This window comes from Neocloeon triangulifer, unplaced genomic scaffold (assembly GCF_031216515.1).
Source record: "Neocloeon triangulifer isolate White Clay Creek 2 clone unplaced genomic scaffold, ASM3121651v1 ptg000009l, whole genome shotgun sequence".
Lineage (NCBI taxonomy): Eukaryota > Metazoa > Arthropoda > Insecta > Ephemeroptera > Baetidae > Neocloeon > Neocloeon triangulifer.
Window position 1 is genome coordinate 3,938,803 of NW_026775551.1, and position 27,413 is coordinate 3,966,215.

General features: G+C 36.4%; 1 protein-coding gene across 2 annotated transcripts; it reads left to right on the forward strand.

Annotated features, from left to right (window-relative positions):
- On the forward strand, positions 1 to 25,501 carry LOC132195224 (T-box transcription factor TBX20-like). 2 transcript variants are annotated; one of them, XM_059617069.1, is made up of 6 exons: positions 1 to 575; positions 11,089 to 11,386; positions 22,116 to 22,407; positions 22,685 to 22,852; positions 23,919 to 23,995; positions 24,459 to 25,501. In XM_059617069.1, exons 1-6 carry the CDS (start codon positions 407 to 409, stop codon positions 25,018 to 25,020), a joined length of 1,566 nt encoding a protein of 521 aa, XP_059473052.1. In that variant the 5' UTR covers positions 1 to 406; the 3' UTR covers positions 25,021 to 25,501. The 2 variants fall into 2 exon arrangements, with proteins under 2 accessions (XP_059473052.1, XP_059473053.1); XM_059617070.1 differs by having other exon boundaries at positions 22,116 to 22,392.
- The last annotated feature ends 1,912 nt before the right edge of the window (positions 25,502 to 27,413 follow it).

Sequence of the window (27,413 nt, forward strand, 5' to 3'; positions counted from 1 at the left end):
TGCTTCTTTCTCTCCGCTCTTTCTTCTCTCTCTCGCGTGTCAACAACGAGAGACGGGCCCCTCCACCTTCCCCTTCTGATATCAGCTCCCTCCAGATCGGCGCCGCGCGATTTTTCGCCGAATTCGCAGCTTTGCTTAGTGTCCACCCGATCGGCAGACCATTAGGCCGCTCATTAAGCTGTCAGCGTTCGGTGACGTCACACGTGCTCGCCGGCGATTGTCACCTTTGAAAAATGACCCGACGCGTCTTGGCTGCTGAAATGTGATTTTATACCTGCGCTTAATTTTTTTCCCTCTTCAAATTGTCACTCGACGCACGGAGACAGACAGGCAGCGCTCGTTAGTCGTCGTTCAGTGTGTGTGGTCCGGCCCCCGCTGCTGCCGCCCCCGCGCCGCCTCCGGGCCCATGCTACGCCTCACCATGGAGGACGGCTTCTCGGCGGCGTCTCGGCCCGCAGCGTGCTCGGCGGTCGCCGCCACCGACTTCAGCATCGCCGCTATTATGGCGGTGCCCCGCGGTGTGGCACCCCCGTCTGCCAACCCTGCAGCCCCCTCTGGCAATCTCGCGCCGCTCGGTGAGTCAAATTACTTATTCAAGCTGCTCTAATTCCAAGCAATCCAATGTTTCACGACAATTATGTGAAGCTTCCTATTGTAATTTTTTTTTTAAATTCCAACAAAAGCAATCTTTCTACATTAATTAACAGTAAAGAATAAATTTTTTGACTTCAGTTCAAAATAATTGATAAACTTTTTATTATTATTATTGTTGTTTATTCTACTCAAGTCAGTCGGTTTTTCAGATTATTTATTCGATTTATTCAAATTAATTCTAGATAAGTTGTACCGACCTTCAATAAAAAGATTATTTTTTAACACTTATAAATTATATATTATCTTAAATTATTTAATAATGTTAATATTTTTTTTTTATAATACAAAATATTTATGATATTTATTATATTTTCGTATAATTGTCATTTGGAACATGATTGCTATAATTGTATTTTGGTACTTTTTAGTTTGTATGTTGCAATTTAATAATTAAAACGAAGAATTATAAGTAAAACTTTGAAAATGATATTACCCTGGTAAAAATATTTTGTTTTGGAGATTTTGTTGCAAATTTTATATAGTTTAAAGTACTGTAAAATATATTTATGATCAATACTATAAATTTGCTTTTATTGTTTTGAACAAAATAATTATAAAACAAATAATTCAAAAGGCTTGCTCGAGGAATTATTATATTTTTCACCTTGAATGTACGCCAGCTTGTGCCAAATTAATTCGCTTGTTGGCTTTTTGACGATTGTCATCACCTTTCTCATGCGACGACACTTACTTCCGAGCGTTTCTGATTCATGGCAATTGCAGCCGGCAGGACAATTTCGTGCCTAATTTGAACAGAAAAGCGTCCAACAAATGAGGGAGCCAAATTAATATTATTTTCCACGTGTTAACTGCACTAATATGTTTCTTAATAAAAACGTAAATACTGTGTAATTTATATTAAATGCAGTCTTTAAAACTGGAAAAAATCTAGGTTACAATATTTAAATTTGTCCGCTTGTGGCACTGCGGAGAAAGGCAAAAGGTTTTGAAATGATCATATAGCAAATTATCTGCTACTCGATTCCTCATGCAGCAAATTTCTTTTCCTTTCACCTCAAATTATAAGTTGACTTGGAACAACCGACTATTAATTCAAATGCGCTCCCATATAATATCTCAATCCCCTGCAATCACATCCTGAGAGAAACGGGAGCACAAATTTAATGCTTAAACACGAAAATCCGACCGCCCACTTTGTGTACTTTTCTTTACATCAATATGCAATTCTACACCATTAAATTGCTTCCTCTCACTCTCTGACCGCACAAAAGCTGTCGCGCGAGAGAAATAAACACAAAGTCCGATCAAGCCCATTAATTTCGAAAAACAATCAGACGTTGTGTGTTTTTGTAGCAGGAAGTGTAATTTTCCGAGCGCAGAGCGAACGAACAATTGAATTAATCAAAACCGGCTATTAAATATTGCCGGGCGCCGAGAGAGCAACAGGAGTAGCTATTAAATTAGTCTGCACAAACGCAATGTAGCACTTCCGGCGCGCTGCTCTTGCTTGGTCCTCTCAGCTCTGCTGTCGTCGTTTCGCTGGCAGCCGAACGGGCTCCCGATATTAATTATGCGCCGTCGACAAGAAAAATCGTCCGCATTGTCTCCTTGCGAGATCATTAATCAGAAGTAATGATGCCACCCTGCTTGTGCGTGAAATTAGCCTGCAAATTTAGTTCTCTCTTGGCTTTTGAGTTTGAAAAGTGCTTGAAATTTGCTTTATTGAAATAATAATAATATTGAAAATATCAATAATAAAATTACTGAATCGTAAAAATTTAGTCTTCAATGGTTTTGTTTGCCAGAAATTTGTTTAATTTATTTAATACATTATGATTTTGTATATGTTTTCATGCTAAATACTGTATTTCATCTTCTGATTTAAGGCCCATTTGAATAACTTTAATTCTTTACGTGCAGTTTTTTGTTAGGTATAAAAAAAACCGCTGGGATAAATGCTAATGTTAGAGAGAGAGAAAAAAACAAGCCAAAATTAATACGATGTTCCAGGCTGCTTTTCTGAGTCTATATTTTATGTTTTTTTGTTTGTATGCATTTATTTATATATGATCGCGTCGCCTGATGTGTGCGTTCGCGTGTGTGCGAGTTTTCGTTTTATCCCTCTTCTTTTATCGGCGATGCGCGCCGAGCCGCGATGTAAATTACACCGGCCGCAGCACCTTTTAAGGCCTAATACATCCTGCGAGACCTGCTATTTGGCCGGCCAGTGATCGAGAGTGCAAGAAAAACGAATATATATAGCAGGAAGGGTATTCACACCCTGTAATAAAATTATTAAGCCGCGGCAGAGAGAAAATAAAAGGCCGCGATGTAGATAGAGGAAGCGCGCCTCGCGATCAAATCAAATTGGCTCGTGTTTTTTTGTTGATAAAACGTCTTCATAAGACGGCGATAAAAGTCATTAGATTCAGATCGTGTTTGTGTTTCTTTTTTCTTACACGGTTTTATTAAAAATTGAAATTGTAATTAATTTATCAAACAATGCATATTTTTAAAAAAAACCTTTTTTTATTAATTTGTTAACAATGTATTTCATTAAAATATAAAATAAACTATTTCCAATTTTGTATGTTATGAATTAAATATGTTTTAATAATAAATTTTTATAAAACAATTTTTCAAGTAATATATATGTCACATTATTGAGCTATTTTTTTTTTGCTTTTTTATTTTGCATTTTTATTATCAAAAAATATTTATTAATAATATCAGTGATTCATAAAATTTATTGCCCCCATTATTATAATACTTACGTACTTCTGCGATACATTGGACATAGTTTAACATAATTGATTTATAATGAATGAAAGTTTATTAAATTTTTGCCATTAAAAATATTTTTATTTTTGTATAGTACAATTTAGTCTCTTGTCTCTGCTCTTTTAACTCTATAGTGCAGATTTTGTAAATCATAATATAATGTGTATATAAATAATACTTAAGTTCAAGTTCATCCAAATTTTCTACTTATTCTCCATTCATGGCGAACACTGCATTATAAAGAGTGGACTAAAAAGCAGAATCATGCACCATCTTAAAAAAAAGTATAAACACACACTAAAATGCCAGAAAATACAAGAGTCAATGGCGGACTGAAATAAATTAGATATAAATAGAGACAAAAATCCTCTAATTTATTTATTAAGCAAAAACTCGTAAACTCAACGCGCTGACAATGAGATCAAGTAAAAATTTAATCTACTTCAATTGAAATATAATTAAATTTACTCCATCCCCAACATTATTGATTTCCAAATTCCTATATTGAAAGAGTTCCAAATTCTTCTGTAAAGAATTAAATATTTTTACCGTGATGAAAAATTTTAATTTAAAGAACTGTAAGGCTGGTTCCATTATGAATATTTGATTGCAATCATAAAAAATTACTCTCCTCGTACGTACGAAAGAACCTTTTAGTGTTTCATAAACAAAAGATCCTGGCTTGAAATTTTATCGCAGCAAAACCCGCGCATGCATGCGAATTAAATTTTATTTTCGCGCGTAAGTGTAACGCGCGCGCGATAAAAGCAAAACAGCACTGGCCTGCTGGAGATAATTAACACATTAATTACTTCAACGACATTCACATGGTCATTCATCAAGTGCTGCGCGCACATACATTTATTATGTATGTGTTCCTGCGGCAGGACACGACAACAATGCATTTTCGCATTTGGGACCGGTGCACGATAAGATCCACACCGCGCTCGGCAATGACTTTGCACTTCTGTGGCAACAATCGCGGCCCGGTATCTTTCAGCTTTGGAAAATAACAACGAAAGACGTATATAAGGGTACTATAGGCACAAAATTAACTTATGAACTGAAACGTTCTTTGCAGTTAATTTTTATTTTGCGTTTTCGTCGTTTTGGTTTTGGTCATGAATTTCTCTTTTAAAAATAATTATAATATATATTTCATTAATGTGCAATAATCCATATACCCTCCATATACAATATTTTAATATCAATATAATCATGGTTTTTGTAGACCAACAAAATTAATTATATCAAAATGCACGCAAAACGATTGTTGTGATATTACCAAAAGGTCTACATAAATAAGGAAAATAAAAATAAAAGAAATTAACAATGAAAAAAAATTTATAAATAAAAATAAAAAATTAGCTTTTTTTCATTGAAGAAAAAAGTTGTGCTAAATATAAATACCTAGAAATATTTAAAAACTAAAAATAGAACCAATTGACAAAATTGCATTATGAAAGTCACATATTATTGCTTTTTTAACAGGCTTATTTTGTTTTCACTGCATTCAAAATGTTGATCGAGTCCAACTTAGTTTTCGAATCGTCGACAAAATGCCCTATTATTACTATTTTTTTTCCAGATCTTGAGAATTAACCATTGTTACAAAATTCAGGGTTGGTTTCTAAAATTTCACTAAGCTGAGGTACCTCTAAAAAATTTATTGTTTGGGGAAGATGAAATTTATTGATTAAATCGGCTATATCAAAAATTGTATCATAATCTGGATCGATTTGCAACTTGCTGTGCACTTTTTATGAATTAGAGTCTTAGTAAGTTTATTAAATTCATTGAATGTTGTTTTGCTTTTTACTTAATTGCAATTTGGAACAGTCTGTTTATTATTGTTGTTTATTCCTCACAAATCAAGTCAAAATGAAACAAAATTACAAAATGTGAAGAAAAGGCAACACGTCTGGCAACTAAGAGCCGTGGCGAGAGAGGACTTGGGAAATTCAGAAAAGGTGGAGGAAACGCAAATTGCCGCTATGACTCGTTTATTAATTATGCTTGGAAAAATATAGGCCAGACGCTTGAAAATCAACGCCTAATTTAATAAATGTTGTCGTACAAATTCAATTATTTCAAAAGAATTTAAAAAAAATCTCTTCGTTATAAATTAAAAATTTTTAATGTAAACCTTCTGTTCCGGGACCGACCTCCTATTTCCCGTGAACAAACGACGCCCAGGCTCATTTTCCTGCTACACAGGAACATTAACCTGCTACAAAATAGAGCCATTTTCTCTCTCTGCCGGCTCTAATCACCGTCGAAATATCACACGCCGCGTTTTTATGTAAACAGAACGACAATAAAAGGCCACGCATGGTTAATTTTCCGACAACAAACATGGCAGTCCTAGTCACACCGCTATCGCGCCCACACGTTCAACCTTTTATTCTCTTTTATTTCACGAATTTTTTCCTCTATTTCGCTCTCATTCCGGCCACTCTATGGCTCCGGTGTGGAAGTTAAAACAAATGAGACTCATGCTGCTGTGACAAACAGGCATTGACATTCAGCTTGTTCGCGTTTCCATTAAATTTTCTTTCGGCTGTCCACGCACGCGGCCCCGGCCGAAAAGCGCAAAAAGCTGCGCGATGTGAAAAAAGGAGAGAAATAATCGCCACGCGATGCATTTCGAGCCCAAATGAAAATATACAAGCTCGATCGCACGTGAAGTCGAATGGAAAAGAAAAGCCGCTATCTCACGCACCCATCAGGCTTCTTTGTGTGCAGAGTTAATGTTCCTTGGCCGGTGGATTTTACATTTTTCAGGCGATCGTCTTATTCGAAATGAGACGGGAAATAGAATTGGAAATGAAAAAAAAAATGTAATGTAGTTTTAATGGGATTTACTTTTGTTTTTAAATATACTTGATTTCAAAATCATTAAATATATTTTACTAACACACTGACGCACTTAAATTGCTGTTTTTCCAACGTTGTCAAATTTCAGCTCCAAAATATAAATTTTATTTCGATTTAAACTAATGTCAGCGAAGTCAATTTTTCCAAATTTAATCTGATCATGATTTAAGTTTTAATTTGCCACTCGATATCCATCAATACTTTTTTTAGCCACTTAAATTCTCTGCTAACTAAAAATCAGCAATCAACTAATTAATTTTTGAAATTCAATCAATCATCTAATATTGAAAATGCAAATGCTTGAGATTTATTTTAATTAACTTTTCATTTGAATATCCATCACGATTATTTTATAGAAATTAAGATTCGGGCTTTTCCTCGTTGCAAAAAATTGTTTTTATTCAAAAAACAAACGGCTCTACCAGTTTCGGTCACGGTCTGCGACCCTATTTCATGAGCAAGAAAAAATACAAAAAATCAGCAAAATTGAAAAAACCACATTTTAACATAAAAATTTTATAATTTAACATTACATGAACTGCGGTCAGACTTATTTTATTTTATTCTCATTGTTATGACATATCACTCAGAATTTACTGCCAAATACTTAAAAATTAAATATAAATTGCAAAAAAAGTTTAAAGTGATAAAAATGTGATGTATTAATATATCTGCAGTGATATCCAGATGTAAATGTTACTTAGTTTTTGATTAATTTTTATATATATTAAAATAATTGATAAAAACAATTATTATAATACATTATTAAGATTTTTCTGTTTTAAAAGAAAATTTAATTATTTTTTAAGTTAGTATTAATCATGGAAGTTTTGATTTGCCACACACGCAGCTCTCCATGTCAAACAGTTTACAAATAACGAAAATCTTTCGCACCTCGCGGCTCGTCCCCGTCAGTCAGTCACTCACTCGCACGCCGCGAAATTCTATTTAGCCGATGTTTCTTTTGACGCCTCCGCTGGCACACTTTTTGTTCCTTGTATACACTTTTTCACGTTTTTCTTCTTCCTCTCCGCTGAATGCGTTTTTTATGCTCTGGTAAAACCAATGTTGTTGCTTCTCGCAGGGGTTTTGCTCGAGGGAAAAGCTCTATGTGTTTCTGACACCGGAATGACGGTGGAAATACATAATATCGTGGAGGTGCAAAGCGAAAATAATATGTGCGCGGGGTATATGTCATTCTTTCTCGTGAACAACACATTAAAATACGGACGATTTTCGTGTATTCTGACTGACAGCTTCTTCCGGACGTGAAAAATATGAGAGGAATCCATGCACCCGCAATCAGCTGCGAAATTTAATATGAATTTTAATAAAAATCACCAAAAATGTAATTCACTGGAAGAACGTGAATTGAAAATAATAACAATTTGCAGCATTTCCTGTATAATAAAATTATTACCAACATAATTGAAAGAATTTAATTTTGGCAAAAGAATAGAGTTATTGATAGTTAATTTTAGAACAATTAGAAACTCTCTTTTTAGTCGTCAGTTGAAAAGTGAGATAAAAAAATTAAACACACTCTTTTGTTAAAGGTTCTCATAAAAATTTTTTTAAATAACATTTTTTTATTGGCTTCATTTTGATTTGAACATATAATTAATTTAATTACATGATACGCAAGTGATGGACGAGCAGTTATTTTGAAATATCTTTACTTCTATCAAAATCTGACATGAAATATTTATAAATTAGTTATTTAAGCTTAGAAATTTAATTTTATATTATTCATCCAGTTTTAAGAATAAGAATTGATACAACTACAACAAATGAAATTCTGGTTTTTATAATAAGAATATATATTATAATTAATATAAAAAAAATAGTAATTAAATCATTCAATAAAAATGTATAAATACATTGATTCAATATTATTTATATATTAAAGGTCTTGTTAATTAAAAAATCACTTTTACTATGACTTAAATTTGAATGCATATGAAATGAAAACTTTTAAACAAAATCTATTTGGCAACTTTTGCTTTTTGTTTGTTGATCGCGCGCGGGTGTGGTGACACAAGTATCAGTTTCACGCACACGGCATCCTATATATTATATTTTATTATGCATTCGTCCTTTCACTGCTGTCGGCTGGAAAACGCGCCGTAATTTACGTGTGATATTAATGCGCGCGGACGCGGGCATTAGTCTGACAATGAGCAGAGCTAGGTGCTTGAAAAATAAAATTGTATGGAGATACGCTGGCCGATCATCGTGGGCAGAGAGAGGGTTTGGTCCTCGAGCGCGTCAATCAAAACAAACTCGCTCGCCAGACGCGCGCATTATGTTTCGCTTTGATGTGTGTTTGAGAGAGATGCCTATTTTACGCGGCACGATAATTAGCTGACGTGCTAATCACTGGGCTCGGCCCTTCCTTTGTTGCTGCGCCAGTTGACGGTCGCGCTTCTGCGCCCTCAATTCATTGTGATCAGAAATTCGTTTGATATATTTTGGATTTATTAAGGTAAATTTTAAAGTAGTTCCGAAAATTTGTCTATTTTTAAATAAAGAGAATTAAATTATCAACATTAATAGAAACTGCAATTCCAGTCTTTTTAGGAATTAATTCGTTTTGTCAAAATGCAGACTTTTAATTTCACAAGCATTGCTGTTCTCTTTATTATTAGTCCGTAAAATATTATTTAAAAAGAAAATAAAATGTAAAATTCTAAATTAAAAAACATTTAATGTGTTGGTTATGAATAATATTATTATTTTGAATCATTTTGGCAGAGCACATATTGAAAATTTGGTGTGGTTAAGGTGATTCTTCTACGGGGTTTTGGCCAAAATTAGAAATTCATCAATGGAATCCAAATGATTCAGATTATAAGATTTGAACTATTGTGTTTTAATGTTTCGAGTATAAAAATGATTTATTTTTGCCCCATCGCTTCTTTACAAGGGGCAAAAGTAATGTCCGAAGGTTGAAAACGGGTAAAAATCCACGTTTTTCTACCTTCTCATACTCGTACCTTTCCATTTTGCAAAGTAAACTAATTTTCAAGATAGCTTTCGATTCGCAAGCTGTTCAAGTATCCAAAAAAAGCAAAAAAAATATAACTCTTCTGTCATTTTATCACCCTCAGAGTAATAGCATTTAGAAATGGGCCATTAAAATTAAAAAAAAATTTGATTTCTCAGGGGGTGATAAAATGACAGAAGAGATACTTTTTTGGATATACTTTAACATCTTGCGAATCGAAAGCTATCTAGAAAATTATAGTTTACTTTGCAAAATGGAAAGTTACGAGTATGAGAAGGTAGAAAAACGTGGATTTTTACCCGTTTTCGATCTTCGGACATTACTTTGGCGCCTTGTAAAGAAGCGATGGGGCGTAAATAAATCATTTTTATACTTGAAACATTATCACACAATAGTTCAATTCTTAATCTGAATCATTTGGAATCCATTGCAGCATTTCTAGTTTTTTGGCCAAAACCCCGTAGAAGAATAAACTTAAAAGCAATTAGTTAAAATATTAAAATTAGCATTGGAATTTTGTTGAGGATTTACGCTTAATGTGCACAAGGAAATCATTTTCTCCGTTTCTTTTCTTTCGTACATTTGTTACGTGCAGCATAAAATATTTCCCAGTCACATTTATATTATGCTTATCATTTTTAAGTTTTGAGGAATAAAAAAACGAATAAAACAACACCGGCTTTGGAACCTTTTAGACATGGATGAGGATTCGTTTTCGTGTTCCGATAAAATCAGTCGGCCCGGTGATGAGCATTTAGTTTTTGCCACCGCTGCATGTTAAGTGCCATGTTCAAACAAAAGCGCCGCTCTAAAAGCAGCTGTCCCGAAAGCAGAGCGTTATTAATAACTCTTTTGTCTCTCCAATCATTAATCATCCCTCTCTGTGGCCGGTTGAATTTTTATTGAGATCGAATTAAGACGTTCCCGGGGCTGATAACATCGCAAGCCAAACACTTGATCTTCTTTAATTCAGAATCAATTAATCAAATATTTTGTGTGCGTAAAACCTTTTCTGGAAGGAGAGAAAAAAAAACGATTTTTCATCCTGGACCACCGCGCGTGTTTGACGTGTGAGGATTTCATTTTTCCCCGCTGAAGCTTGGTGAGGAAAATCTATTGCTGTAGGGGGTGCTATTCATTTATTCGGGCTTACCTTGTTATTATCTCCGAGGTGGCAAAGCGAAGGTGTTGGCCCAATGAAATATTGCTTTTTCCTCGCCAGAATTCGCCGGCCGTGCGTGTGGGGGATAATTAAGAAAAAGCGGCGCACCGACCGGTGGCTCCATCCCTCCCCTGCTCTCGGGATTGCTGTTATTATTATACACACTGTTTTTATTTTATTATTTTTGTACCTGCCAAAACAATTTCATCCTGAGAAAAAAGCCTTAATGGCAATTCCTCTGCAGCAGGTGATGGACAGACGCGATAATCAATTTTTTTTTTGTTTGGCCAGACAGAATAAATAAATTGTAGAGAAATTGTTTGCCAACTGTCAGAATGAAATATTGACGGAATTGCCACGTGATCTCAACAAGCATAGGTCATTTGAAGGAATTCTTGAATAAATTTTTTTAAAACCAGGATAAACATTACTCATAATAAACTCAAAAATAAACAGAAACAAACGCATATATAAATGTAAATTATTTATTTTTATATTCCGAACACTTCCTGTTGAACTTCTTGATATTTTTTTTTGAATTATTTGAAGCAATTTATAGTTTCTTAATTATATTCATTGTTTTAATAATTTCATAATTGTCCTTTTTTATGATTCTTATTTAATTGTGTGCGTTATTTGATTGCAGAAAAGTTCGTGTTGGACTCTCGTCGCAAGTCTCAATCTCGGTCACCGGCCAGCGGCGAAGATGGCAGGGACAGTCCGGCCGAGATCAGTTCGTCCACCTCAGACACGCCGGACAAGTCGAGTAAAGCGGGTAGCGAACCGGCCAAGTCGCCGTCGCCGGTGGCCAAAGTGAACCCCCAGCTGCAGGAAAGGTGCAACTGCGAGGAGCTGCAGCACGTCATTTGCCACCTGGAAACGAAGGAGCTGTGGGACAAATTCCACGACCTGGGCACCGAGATGATCATAACCAAGACTGGAAGGTAAAAATTGAGTTTTTTATCTTTTTCAAACACAATTAAGTGTGTGTGTTGTTTTAAATTTTTCTTTTTATCAAATGTTTAATGTATTTATTTATATTATATTTTAACTTTATTTAATTTAATTTTATACAGTTGCAATTTATCATTGTTATTACTTATAAACTTGACATTTGAAACTTTTTACTTCCAAATAATTAAGAAACCTTATTAAAATATTATTATTTTAAATATAAAATTATATTTTTTAAACATTGTAATTTTAAAAGGATATTAATATTTTTAATTTAATTTTTATTGTATTTTTATCAATCTAGTTTTTATATATTTTTCGTTATCAAATGGAGTCATTATCATTTTTGTTACCAAGTTTAAATTGATTTGGAGATTAGTTGTCCCAAAATTGCATAATAATTATCAAACCCTGCTCATCAGCTCTGTAATGTTGGCCAAAAAAAAGATGTCTACCTCCCAGAGCCATAAGGCCCCATGGCTCTGACGGCAGCAGTGTACCAACATAATTTCGGGACGAGCAGGGTTTGATAATTATTATAATTGAATGTTCTTTCGCGATGTGGGAGGCAATGTCAATTTATCATATGTGTCGAAGACAATAAAATTAAAATCCTCGGGTCACGCAGACCAATCGGCCAAAATGCACAATCGTCGCTGGGGGCTCGCGCAACTCCCAGGGGCCACAGGTGCGCACGTCGACGGATGGATGCGAACAATAATCGTGATTAGACCGAATGTGCGGCGGCAAGAAGCAATTTCGCCTGAGTCATACTTACAGGTGTATTCCTCGGAGGTTTGACCCAACCTTTCTCTGTCTCGGCAGGCTCACAATTCACCGCTGATTGTTAAGCCTATTATGTTTTTCTTCGTCGCTGCTTGTGCGCCGGAAAATTACAAAGTGCTAACAAGCTTAGCTCTTTTTCTCGTTTTTTCCCACTCGATCGCGGCACCTTTCGTTTTGAAAGACCAAAGGGGGCCATGTCGCTTCTTTTATTGGATTTCGATGAAAATTCCTTGTGCGGCTTCGCCTCGTTATTAATGGTGAGAGATGGAAATCGCCATCAAATACATTAACCATCCTATATGGATGACGGTGCATGCGCTCGTCGTGGTTTTTATTTTTTCCCTAGTCGACAAGGGCGATTTGTGTTCACCACATTTGTGACACCAGGTCACTTGGGAGACTTCCCATCACGGCTCATTTTATGAATTATTATAGCAGTTTCTCCTAATAAGAAGCAGGGGCACGGAATAACACATTTCTTTTGATTGAACAAAAATTTTCATTATTAGTTCAATAACAAATCTTTATGTTTCCAGACCAATCTTCTTAATGTGTATATAATACTTGCAATTATATGATTGCTTAAATTTTAATAAACGGTGGCAAGGATGCATTTGAGACTATTCTCAAATTTTTATTGTGAAAACTTGGAATAATTTATAAATTGTTTTTTACAACTATATAGGCTGTATAGTTATTGTTGATTGTCAATTAAATCTGCTCTTGGAAAGCCTTTTCCAAAAAAAAAAATTAATAATGCCTCAATCAAGTGGATGAAGGATCAAAGTGATATTTCTACAAAACAAACGTATAATCATCTTCTGTATATGAATCGAACTTCCAGGAAATTTGAAAATGTGGGTAGTTCATTTTGTTGCAATTAATGATAAGATTAACCTTATTGTTTATTACAAATATAAAATTCACCCACTCACATAAAAGGCAAAAAACACTCATGACTATGTATGTTATTGTTTAAAATATTTTAAATAACTGATCATATTTCGACTCCAATTATAAATAGATTTGTTCATATTAAAAACTAAAATAGGTCCCACAAAAATATCAAATTATGTTTTTTATTAAACTGAATAAGGGATTAATAAATTCATGTAAAATAAATATTAAATTTAATAATAAATGTATTTTTAAATATTACTTTTATTGTTAAAAAACGCATACTTAAATAATCTCGTTTATTGTATTACTGTAATTTTATTTTTGGAACATTTATATTTTTTTTTTAAATTATTCCCCTATTCTTTAAAATGGTTGTTATATTAAGAAATAGTGCGACGAAGCAATAATTCGATTGTTCATTCCAGAAAATTCTCTTTGCATGAAGTTTATTTATGTTTTGAATGTTTTTGAGGGTTGAAGTTTTTTCAAGTGCACGTTTTTGTCGCGAGAGATGGAGCAAAGAGTTTGTGCATAAAACGACGGAGCAATTCTCCCGTGCATAAAGTGGTGAAATTCAATATTTGGCTGCGCGCTCTGGCTAGGGGTGGCTGCGGCACTCACTTGGCAGGGTCGCTGTGCAAACCAACAAGAAGACTTCGCACATCGACGCGTGCTCCACAGGCGCTCAATATTGAGAGAAGATGCGGAAAAGAAGCGCTCATGCAGGGGTGGGGCGCGCGTGCGGGGTACGAGGGGCATCTCACCACCCTCACGCCGCCCCATCACTCGCCAGCAGCCTCCTCTCCAAAGTGTATTAATAATTTCGGCGGTGAAGCGAAATATTATTGGAGAACAGATATTTTATATGCCCGCACTCTGCTGGCACGGCTTTTTAAAGGGGAGCTCGAAACATCCCTTGCCTTGCACGCTGAGCACCGCCGGCATTTTTGGCGTCGGATATTGCTTTAAATTATTGATTTTCAAAGCACGGCACCCCGGCCATTTTTCCTTTTCTCTTGGCAAAAACGTGGTTCACCCCTGATGAATACAAATTGGCGTGTCTGCAGCTTTTCCGCTGCTGATTTTGGGTGATTTGAAATTGTTTCTAAAACTGCCAGGCATGAGTTGAAATTTATTTCCCTGTGCTCCGTCCTGATAAATTTCCACCCTCGAAAAAAATGTCACGGAGCAAAATAAATTAAAAAAGTAACAAAAATCATTATCAAAAGTAATAACTTTTTAATGATACTTTAATTATAATTGCAGGGCATGTATGATTTATTTTATATTAAACATATTTAATAATTAACTATTTATTTTTCTTGATTCCAACATGGAATCCAAAGCTCAATACTGCGGAATTTTCAACTTTTCCTCTCATTCTCACAATAAGGCCTTAATTTCTTTCATCTGCGGCCTTTTTCATGCCGCAAAGATGCAGCAGCTTTTCAATCTCGTTGATTATCACATTTCGCGCCGCCTCCTATTTGGCCGAACTCCAAGAAAAAGATCCGTCTGAGGAAAGTTGAACACACACGCGTGTAGCAAAAGAATAAGTAGTGACACCATCTCACTCTTTTTTTCTGCTTCAAGTTAACGCCGCGGAGACTTGGTACGTACATAGCGACATATAAAGGGTCTATCGTGCGCGAACTGTTGAGGTGATAGCAGCACGAGGGTGTTACACCGTCCTATCTGTTGCGAGGGGTGGCGGGGGCTGAAATATTGCGAGGCGGCAGATTCGCTCCTCGGAGAGCTCCATCTTTGCCGCAGCGAATTCCACCGGCAAATGGCGAGTCTTTTTTCCTCCGGCGCTCTATCTTGTGGCCTATATATTTCAGCGGATATCGCCCCGGCGGCTTTTGTGAAAAGTAAAGTGCTGCGTGCAGGCGCTCTTTCTGATGAGGAGTATTTCAGGGCGAAAAACGTGCTGCGGAGAGTGAGTTAAAAGCAGAGATGGGAAAAGTTGCAGTAGCAAAAGTTAATCATATAATCGCACACTCTGCCCAACATTTCTCTTCTTCCTCCCGCGTTCTCTCTCACTCGAAATGTGCTCTGCCGAGTTTATTACTAAAGACCTCCATAATTAGCTCTTTCTGCTGGCTCCCTACTCACAGTCATAGAAAGAGAGAAAGATTCTCCTTTCATTGTTTTGCTTGGTTTCAAGTGGAAAATTTTAAAACATCATAGAATGAATCAATAATTTTCAAATCTCAAAGCAATTTCTTTTTTAAATATACTTTCACTAACAAGGTATGCTATCGAGATGACACACCCCGATTTTGATGAAAATTGGTGTAAAACTTCTCCTACCCATTGGTACCCCAGAACGGCCATTAATTTTTGCCCAATTTTCCTTGTTTTTTTGCCATTTAAACTCCATGTAATTTGAATTACATTGGAGAAATCGGATGTAGGCAAATTATATACACAGAGGACGCTTTTGTTGCCTACATTTGACCGTTTTTAACATGTGTTTTAATGAAAACTACCATCCCTTGTGAAATTGGGCAACTTTTGATAGCCATTCCAGAACACCCAAGGGTAGTGCAAGTTGCATACCAACTTTCAACAAAATCGGCGTGGGTCATCTCAACAGCTTACCTTGTAAGTTCTTAACAATTTGTATGTTGCTGACCCAATTATTAATTCTTATCATTACTTCAACCTTTATTGTGTCAACAATGATAATTATACCTGTATTTCCGCCATTTACAAAACTTGAAGAAATCAACCGAATACAAGCTTATCAAACAGAGGACGCGCCGGGCAAACCAGATTGGCACTCAAAGTGTTCATTTTCATCGAAATAAAATCTGGCTTTTACAGGGGAGATGGGCTTGTAGCATAAAATCAACTCTATAACGCAGACGCAATAAATTTGATCTTTTCCAAAAGGGAGAATTTTAGTTAATCTAAAAATGATTTAAAACAAAGCGAATTAAACAGCAAACGAATTGAATACAAACTTGAATTAATATTATAGTAAAATATGACCATTTGAAAGATGAAAATGAACAGAAAAATAGATTCAATCTCTCTGCTGATATAATTTCCAGGTGAATCGTGCACGATAAATTTTATTTCATTAGAATTCATTGAATTCCAGCGTCCGTGAACGCAACCGCAAACAGCATGCGATATTCCACGAGGCAAAAAAAAAAGAGTATGAAATATAAAATAAGAGGCGATCGCCTCTCACGCGGAACAAACGGCGCTGGAAAATATTACGGCAAAAATTACATTATCCTCGCCGCAATTGCCATAAATTACGTACACACGTTGTGTGTGTGCCCTTCAAGGGGGACCCTCTTCAAAAAAAGTGTTCTTAAAATTGGCCTCGCTCTGTGGGTATTATTTGTACTCTCTGCTGGGTGGCACCAGGGAAGACGAGGAACTTGTTACATCATATTATACGGCTCGGATGTCAGGGTTCACGCAGTCAGGCAATTTATTTCGCAATTTTAAGAGTGAAATTCTTTATTCCGACTTGCTTTTGCCAAGGGTAGCTCTTTATTAATGCCACTTTTGCCAGCCAGAAAAAGTCTCTCTCTCTCTCGCTTTTATTGTAATAAAACGCTCTGCTCCTCCGCTCTCTTATGGTAATAATAATAATAACACCCCGGCCCGGCTGTTTCTGGCGAGAAGTTTTGCGCTGCCGAGCGGCTGGTATATCTCCCAGGCGGCAAACACGACGTGAATATTTCATGCGCGCGCCGAGCAGCAATTCGTTGGTTGCTCCGGAGAGCTGACGAGGGATCACGCCGGAAAAATGCTCCACACCAGAAAGCTCGAGCGCCTTTTCTCGCGCCACGTTAGCGCCACGCCGGGCCAGAGCTAAATGGATTGCATTTCTCATTCCGCCGCTACATCAGCCTTTCCGCTCCTTAATATGGTTTTCACAAGATCAACTCGGTGGTTAAATTTATTATTTGGCCTCGCCGCCCAACAGCTTTTCCGCCGTCTCAGACGTACACGCCTCGAAAACGGCTTCTCTCTCCGGAGAGTGGATTTGTGGCCTCTTTCCCGCTGAAAGATCAATAACACCACTTTTTTCCTTCTTTAATATATATTATACGGGAGGTGTGATTAAATATTTTTCAATGTTTTAAAAATGAAATAAATTCAGCAGTTTTTATTCTTTTCATCATTAAAAATTTATTTTAATACACTTTTAATGATATATTTTTTAATTAATCGAATACAATAATTTTGAAAATGAACATTTTTTCCTTCAGGAGGGTCAACGATATTATCTGTTTGGAATTTCCAAAAGGTGATTGAATTTACCAACACCTCTAATGTGACAATAGTTGACATTTGACATATCAACATACATTTGGAAAATACAGCCCTCGGCTTTTTGGTTTTTCCACAACTGTACGATATAATATTAAATTATTGAAAAATTATTTCGAATAATCTAGAGTGAACCGTTTTATATTTAATTTAACCATTTTATCTGCTACTTTTTTTTATTAATTTATCACAAAGGCAATTGCTGCCCATAAAAATTTTGGTATTTTACAGAGGAAAAGAGATAAAATATTCATTAACGCTTTTCTTATTAGTATAGATAAAATTTTATCGCGAAAGTACTTTGTGATTTCTTTTATTGTGGTAGCACATTTTTTAGAGTCATTGAATTTTTTACTTCAAAGGTATATTTTGATAAAACTAATACATCGACAAAAGGAAAAAATTGACCTATCCTTTCATTTACTAATAATCCAAAAAGATCCAGTTTTTATTAGGCGCAGGAAGAATTATTTGTGGAGGAAGCGAGGGATTATTTTCATTTTCTCTCGGTCGAAAACAAAGTCGCTCTCCGCCAAACGCTGACGGATAGATAATTTGTCCACATTATTAAACACCGACATTCGATCCAGTCTGTAACAATTCGAGCTCGTCACTCTCGGGCCTAATCTCTGCTCTAATCTTGATCTCCCATCACTAAATTTCTTTCCACTCTCTAGCGCGGCCGAGGAAAGAGAAAATAATGCTCACAATCACAAGGGGGAAATGAATTTGGAGATTCACGCGTGTCAGAGGTTAGAAGGCACAAAACGAGATACAGTGAGCGAGCGAGCGTTGTAACAAGAGAGAGGAAGGGGACGTGTAAACGTTTTTGATTCACCCCTAGCGCGGAAGTGGTGCGTTTGTCTCGATTTACAATAAAGTCAAAGGGCAGTGAACAAAAGAAAAAGTTTTAATAATATATAATATTTTGACTTTAAAAATAAAATAATGTTAACAATATTTATTAAAAAAAAACTTAGTCAACCAAGGCTTACACAGCAGATGGGGTCTTTTTGGTCTTCCTTTCCCTTTCTTTCTCTTCAAATAAATTGTTTTTAACAATTGAATAAAAACAATGCGATGTAAAAATTTGGACAAATAGACAACAGTAGCAAACCCCTATTTAATTGCTACTGACAACAATAAAAAATATTAAAAATAAAGTAGAGATCAAAAAATATATTAAAAGTGTTTTTAGCTAAAGCCGTAGACGTACTAAAACACAAAGTTTTATTCAAAATATTTTGCAAATCCCAATTTTAGATCTTTTTCGATCATTTGAGACTAAACTTGGAAACTAACCCATAAATATTAAATAAATGAATCCTTCCAGCAGCCACAAAATTTCATTGGTATCATTTACTGGTTCAAGTTTTTAAATTTTAAATAATCAAATTTTTCAATCAATTAAACTTTACGCAATATAAAAAAAAATTTAAAATGGCCCTTATTTGAAAGTAGTCTTAGAAAATGAATAAAAAGTCAATTTAATCAGTTTTGCAATATGATTCAGGGGCGTAATTTAGTTTCTATTTACTTAGTTTATTGAAATTGAACTTTTATTGCCATTAAATTAAATTGAATAAATTAATTAATCTAAATTTTAGTAAAATTATCACTCCGGACAACATTAGTTCAAGTTTTTACATGTGTTAAATTGAAAACTCATCATTTTTTCACTGCCCAAATGTATTTGTACCGCACGCCCATCGCGCAGTCACACTCGCCGGCGGTCGGGGCGAATTTCCCTCGCAGCTAATTTAATCATTTGGCGTGATCATAACTAACCATGGGTTGAAATATTTATGCGAGCGTCTCCTCGTCCCTCGGGAATTGGCGGGCCGTGATATTGTGTGTGCATCATGTATACTCACCAAAATTGAGACATAAAGTGGGAAAAATCGTCCTTCTCCGGCAATTTGTCCGGACACACATTTGATCGTTTCTAATTCCCAGGACGCCGGCAGCGCCACATAACAATTCAATAACGCATTCACTTCTTCTTTCCCACAAATTTATAAATCGGCAAATTGGATTTTTCTGCTCCCGCCGGATCTTCTCTCCTTTTTTTTTTTATTGCGTTTTGTTCTTTTGTCTGCTGGTAAGCGAGAATTCGCTAGAGAGGACGATAATGCGATTTGCGGTTGCACACGGAAATGTTAATCAGCCCAGTCTGCGCGCCGCCACCGCCGAAGCCGAATTTTGCGGTTTTGCGACGAAATTGGCTAGACGCTGTGGAATTTTCTTGTGCAGCGATAAATTAAACAGATAAAAATCCTCTCTTAAGTATAATTGAAAAAGAAAAACGATTTGCGACGGGTGGATGAAAGTTTTAATAATTTCCTTTTGCAGATGGAGATATTTGATAATTTTTAAACATTTTTAATGACACGGCGGTTAATTAGATTTTGATATGCCCGTGCAATTGTAGTCATTACGGCACCGAAATACGCAGTTCTTGCAGTGTCCATTACAAAGGCAGCAGATTGTCATAATTTCGGCTCTCGTTTATCTTATCAGCCGTCAATTTTTTTCCTGCTCGCAATTATTTTAACACTTTGCGTTCAAATCGTTGTGTAATTACCGAACATTACGAAAAATAATTGCCCTACGGTTTAAAAGTAAACACAGAGAATTACATGGAAAAAATAATTCACTTTCTCCGAGCACATTTTCAGGGCAATTTCGTGAGCATCCCGAGCGAATTAATCAAAATCCCAAAGACGAATTGCTGCCAAAACTTCTCGAGCGAGAAAGAAATATGTAAAGTGAGTCGTGGTGCCAGCGCAGCAGTTGAAATAACTCTCGCTGCTTCCTGCCCTTTCGCCTCTCACACAACTTTGACTGACTCGTGAGTACACACACTCGAGACACAAATATCAAAACATTTAATTAATTAAAACAGCTGTAACACATCATTTGATACTATTAGGAGCCTTAAATTGCCGCCGCGCGCCGAAATAAGTGGCATAGCCTTTTGAATTTATATAGAGCTCCGTCTTCGTTTACGCAGGAGATTTATGGCGTTTTCTCGCGGCCGCATATAACGCGCGCGACTCAATTAAATTGTTTGGCTGTTCACCACACACATCGCCGCATTACAAGTGCCACGCTAACTAATGTAATTGGAGTGCCACCAACAGGGGCAGATCTATTTAATTGTAACTGTTTCCAATTTAAAAATCTTTGTATTGACAGAGAAGAATAATATAATCAAGTAAAACTAATCAATACATTTTAAGTACGCATTACAATTTTATTGTAAAAGTTATTTTATGTTTAATATAATCTTACTTCTTATTATGGCCTTATTTTTAAAATTTTTAAATAGTTTAATATCTGCTATGCCATTTTCGGAATTTTCAAAAATTAATTCATTATAATTACGTAAAATGATATTTAGATTGATATATTTCAATAATATGGATTAAAGCTTGATTGCTACAAGATTTTGTTTATATCAACTTTTGAATTAAAATTTATAAAAAAGATTGTAGAGCTTATGACTTGGATGGAAATTGATCAAATTAATGCTTGGCAATTATTTGATTGGAGAATAAATAAATAAATAAATAAATAGGCTCTATGTTAATTGAAATTGTTAAACAGCAATGCTTCAAAAACTGTTGATGGGGCCTCATAATTTATTAAATTTTTTTTATTTGTGATATAAATTTTAATTAAAATGGATCTAAAAAAATGTGAATCTGAATGTATCATTCTCTCCAAGTAATATACGAAAAAAATTAAACTGTATAATGCTTTGAATTTCAAATCAAATCAATATTTTTCTGACTATTGCATATTTTATAATTTTATAAATGTGTAAAATATTATTTTTGAACAATAACAAAATTATTTAATTCAAAAATTAAAATGACGCTGGCTACTAAAACAAAAAAATGAAAAATAAGTGAACTATGAATGGATTTCCAAAGACGCCCCTGCCGCCACCAAAGCGGCGTGTTGATTTGTGACCCGGCAAAAAAGCTGACACTCAGACACGGAAAAATAAATAAACTTGCTTGAGCCATGGCACGCCGGGCTCTTGTTAAAAGACGCATCACCAGCCAGCATTGGCCAGAACAAATTCCTCCCTTGTGCTAATTAAATCACCGACATCAAAGCGCGACAATGAATGCCCACATTGCGTTCTTTTATTTACTTTTTCAGCGTCTCTCGATTAATTTATGTTTGCTAATCAGGAATTAAAAGTCGGAGGCGAAACGTAAAGACAATGGCTCGTAAAATTGATCCGCCTCTGTTCAGTTCAAATTACCTTTAACTATAAGTGATAATTTTGTTTCTTTTTTAAAAGATTTATATGGGTGGGAAAAAATAGGTTCGTGTGAATAGAATTTCATCCAAATAATTAAGCATTTGTTTTTTGAATAAAAAAATTTCTGAAACGAGGAAAATGCCTGATTAATTTATTTCCATAATATTTACCACCTTCAGTAAATAATTACGTACTTTCAATAATTCTAAATTATTCAAATTTTATCAACTAATTTTGAATCATTAAAAATTAATTAATTTGAATTAAGTCACAAGTTTTTAGAAAAAATCACAGATTTAAAAATATTCAATGAGCCTCTGCAACACTAAAAATTGATTTAAAAATAATTTTATTTTAAATATTATTCAATTATTTCACATAAAAAAACTACTAATTTTTCCATAAGTACCAATGTGGATTCATCTATAAAGAACAAATTGATTTTCTGCTTTCAGACGGATGTTTCCCACCGTGCGGGTGTCCCTGAGTGGGTACCTGAGACCTGACGCGAGGTACGCGGTCCTGATGGACATTGTCCCCGTGGACAGCAAAAGGTACCGCTACGCGTACCACCGGTCGTCGTGGCTGGTGGCGGGCAAGGCCGACCCGCCGGCACCCCCGCGGCTCTACATGCACCCCGACTCACCCTTCACCGGGGACCAACTCAGGAAGCAGGTCGTCTCCTTCGAGAAGGTCAAACTCACCAACAACGAAATGGACAAGAATGGACAGGTAGGGGGAACTAATGTAAGAAAATGCATTAATTGCGGATTTTTATTGAAAGAGTGCATTATTTTTTTTTTTTTAAATCTTAAATACGAAATTAAAAAAAAAAACCCAATCAGCTTTTAGTTTGAAATAATTTTGCAACAGTTGCATAAAATCAATTTACGATTGATATGACAATTTAAATAGAAAAATTGACAAAATTGCATGATTTAAATATTTTTTATGTCAAGTTTTAAAAATAAATATATTCCCACTTTTTTTTAATTAAGATTTTTGCTTTTATTTTTGTCCACAGTTGGTGCTGAACTCAATGCACAAATATCAACCTCGCATTCACCTCGTCCGGCTCAGGTCAAACTTTTCCGACAACGCACACATTACCGATCTGGAGTGCGAGCACTACAAAACCTACATTTTCCCCGAGACCGTGTTCACCGCTGTGACTGCCTACCAAAATCAGCTGGTGAGTTTTACAAAATTATCTTTGTTTTCACAAAAACGAGGAAATTTCGGTCTCGCGGGCGGGCGAAATTAAGACTTGCACGCATAATTAATCAGTCTAGCGAGCTGCGTCGGGACGCGATTAATTTTATCCACCATGTGAACACGTAATTGTTCGTCAGTGGAGAAGCGCGAGTGAATTCTAACAAAATAAATGACGCCGCGGCGGCGGCAGATGCTCTCGGCTGTCGCGATTTGGTACATTTAGCCGCGCTCGCTCTCTCGCTTCTCCGCTCTCACACTTTTGATTTAAATTTAACCAACTGCCTCGCTGAGAATCTGGGGATTGAGAATTAGCTCGTTTTGCGGTTGACTTTTTAATTCATCTGCTCTCGAGTGTTCGCGGCTTGAAAGATTTGCCACGAACCTAATCTGATTTAACTCAGGATGAAACTTCTGCCACTCACACCATCAGATTTTTTTATATTTTTTCCTAAATTAATTTAAAGTTTGAATGATTATTTATTAAAATAGTTTCATATCCTTTTTTCAATCAGTAATAAATGAATTTGGTCGTTTGATTTCTCATTAGTTTTTTAAGTGAAATTTTTGGTTCAGTCCTGGGACACATTGAAAAATTACTTTTTGTGTGGAAAAGGAGATCTTGTAACTTTTTTTGCCTTTTCTCGCATCCATCAGAAGGTTTTTGACACTCGGGGGTGGTGGCGAGAGGGGATGCGCGACTGCTCATTATCGCTCAGCCCCTGTCTCGGGACGCCGTAATTGGCCCACCCGTGCGACGCGCCGCACACACTTCCCATCCACTTCCGAGTTACACGGCCCTGCTTAATTATACATCATGTTTGTCAAAAGCTATTAAAATAAATCTGTGTGTGTGTGGCGTGAAAGCAGCAGCCAACGACCGGCTGCAAATGATGAAATATCACCGGCCGCTTGACTTTTGATCTCGTTTCCGCGAAATTATCCGCGCATTTGTTCATAAATATACACACCGGAGGAAACGCGGCGTGAATTTGTTGAGTCTGCCATCGGCAGTTTGGCTAATTATCTGCTCTCGACTGTTGCAGATCACCAAGCTGAAGATTGACAGCAATCCTTTTGCCAAGGGTTTCAGAGACTCCTCCAGACTCACAGAGTTTGAAAGGTATTGAAAGAAACAAATAGCAATGATTCATCATTTTTATATAAATTAAAGAGATAAAATATGTATAATTACAAGGTAAAAAATGATTTTTTTTTTTTAAATAGAATTATTTATTTTATTTGATGTGTTTTGCTTTTTAAAGAATATTAAATTTAATTTTTAGTTTAAAATTCTGTGTCTTTAATTTGTAAAAATTCTTTTACAACAATATTATTAGCTGTATAAATTATGTAAGAGAAATATTTTTATTTGATTACAGATTAATGTAAATATTTTCAACTTTTCTCTTAGTTATTTCAAAACATAATGACTTTAAATCAGAAAATTATATATAAAATTTTAAAAATTAGAAATAATCAGAAAAAGTATTTGTAGCCTGTGTGTTTTATAACTTCTTCTGGTAAATTTTGCTATCTTGTTGTAACCTTTCGTATTTTTTCTTCTTTTGTTTTTGCTCAAACAGAGAAACCATGGAGTCGATGTTGGCTGAGCAGCACTACCTCAGGTCACCCCTTCGACCTTTCTCCGAGCTCGACCTTTTAAACAACAACAACGGTTTTCAGGGCGCCTCTGCCCAAAACCTGAGCATGGAGGAAAAGGCCCTTCTGGCCGCCCGCAGCCAGTTGTTCCTCCGAGCGGCGGCCGTGGCCGCCTCCACGTCCTCATCCCCCTTTGGAAATGCCGCCTCCACCTCGTCAGCATCTCCCCTCCTCTATCGCCCTCGACCTGAAATGCCCTCCCCTCTGCCCCTTCAACAACTCTGGTCCCAATGGGCCTGTCTGGGCCCTTCCTCACTCCTTGCGGCCCACTCGCATTTCGCAATGGCCGCCGCCGCGGCCGCCTCGCTTGCCTCGCCCGACGGCCTCCCCCGCCTGCCACGACCTGTCTACCCCTCACACCGATTCAGCCCCTACTCTCTGCAACCCCCTACCGCCCCTAAGGACCTGTCGTCACCGCCAAACTCGTGCTCCAGCACTCCAGATAGCTGCAGGGCGGACAATAACTGTGATGGTGCCTCTTCTTAATTAGTTTGTTAAAAAATAAATCGACGCGAGGACTCTTTTTAACTTTCCAAACTCTTAGTGGATCTCAACTTTTGAACGTAGTTCTCTTTTCATAAAACACATTTTATATTTTGCTGAAGGGGGTGATTCCAGATCATGTTGTAGTCATTTTGCGAAATTGATAAAAAAAAATTAATTATTGCATATCAAGGAACTTTTTAAATAAAAACTCTTTGAAAAAGTATAACATGATTAATATTTTCTTTCGAATTACATTACGATAGTTTTGATAATATTAAAAATTCCTTTTTCACAGGGAATCACCCTCAAATTTGATTAATTTTATTTTTGCAAAAATGTACAGAGCTTATTCAGCTGCACATAATGTGAATAAGAAAAGTTGTCATCGATGAAAATAAAATTTATTATCTCATAATATTTCATTGTAGATTTGCGAATGTTAATGTGCAATTCCATGTTTCTCACTGTGGTCACGATCAATTAAATTATTGTATCAAATCAACCTCGTTTTTATTTTAAAATTTTCTCCCCCACAGCTGCGCGGATAGCGGAACAAATTGAATTTATCGCAGGGGCTGAGAGTAAAAAAAGGAGAGAAAATCCCTGGTCGCAACTTTCGGCTCGGATTGCTGCGTGTCAAGTCAGTTAAAACTGCGTTGATAAGAGATAAAATGTCGACGATCCCACGCATAGTGACAAAATCGCTATCTCGGCGCCCCCCATTCATTTGCATGGCGAGAGAGCGCGCCTCGGGTGGTTCATGTCTTCTCAGTCAGTAAGCTAGTTTTTCCTCTCAGCCACGGCAATTCCCATTCCGCGCTCCAATGGCCGCTGCTTTTCCACGTACACTTGCTTGCTTGCTTCGGCAGCAGTTGTCATGGTTACGACTGGGGACGACTGCGCGCACCGAGATGAGAGGAAAAAATATATTGTTTCATCCCTTAGGTCTAATCTAACTTTTTGCACACAAAGTGGAGCATGTAGATGCATTATTAAGATATAAAGCGGCTCTCTCTCTTTCCTTGCAACGGGAAGGAAACGTTTTTATATCTCGTCGCCGTATATATTTGCGCCCGGGCCATTCCGCCAGACACGATAAGGGGCTAATGGTTTCAACTTTACACTCTATACTCTTTATTCGTGTGTGTGTGTGTGTGTGAGCGCCTTCTTCTTATGCATACTTTTTTCCCGTCCACTTCAGAAAGTTGGAAATACGAGGCGACATAAAACATTTCAGCCGTGCCGACTTTACGAGACGCTTATTGGCTCGACGCTTTTCGCCGTGTGCTGATGCGATGCTTTTGTTTTATGGGCCACAAAGATAATGGTCTCCCGGAATGATGAAAACCCATCTTGGAAATTAAGGAAAAGTTGAGCAAAAACTGTCCTCATAATTCTAAAAAAAAAACTGATCCAAAACACATTTTCTTATTGCTGGTGTTGCACATGTTTCTATATAGCTCAGATTAAAGTTACATAAAAAAAAATTAATTAATGTAGCAAATTTATTGGTAAAATTAAAAACGTTTGGTCTTTCATATTGTCTTGAAAAATACCAAATCCGTCTCATAATATCAATTTCAATTACTTCAAAATTCACTTATTGATTCCAGGTAAAAAATATTTTTCCCTTTATTACGTGAATGTTTTCAAAAACGTCCCTCAAAATTTCACGGATGTCAGCGCGTTAATGGGCCATTAAAAAGCCAAAACGCTATTTCACAAGGAAGGTCAATATATTGACAGCTCCGAAAATAACACCGCCAACAACAAGAGAGCCAACAACGGCGCGACACAGGACAAAACATCCTATTTTTCGCTCCATTCTTTGTGTGATTTTCAATTTTTTTTCCTTTATCAGTCTGGCCGGAGCTTTTTAGGGAACTTTGTGATTGTCCGGAGTTAACACCTCTCGCGGTTCGTTTCTTTCTTTCTGAACTGGCGAGGCCCCACACATGCAAAGAAAAATTCCTGCTTCCTGCAGCGAGATTCGCCTCCAGAATCTGCATAGAGGTATGGAGAGTCGTGTGTGTGCTGCGGGTGGCGTGACAGCCAGTGATGGATGACTCGGCGCGCCGCAGGGACACCCTGGCCGAGGTGACATTTCACTTCGGGACGCTGCTGCCCACCATATTGCACCCGTTTGCATCCCCCTCGTGGCTCTGTTAACCGCGAGAAATTCGAAAATATGCCGCAAAACCAGAATAAAAGATTGCGTTGAAGCTCCAGTCCAAACCGGTGAAAAATTCCAATTTTTAATTTTATTCAAATAGATAACTCACTAAAAGAAGATAATTTTATTAAGTATGTTTTTAAATCCGAATAAATTAATGTTATAGATTTTAAATAGTTTAAAAAACAATTATAATTTATCAATTAATTAAGAGGTCAGT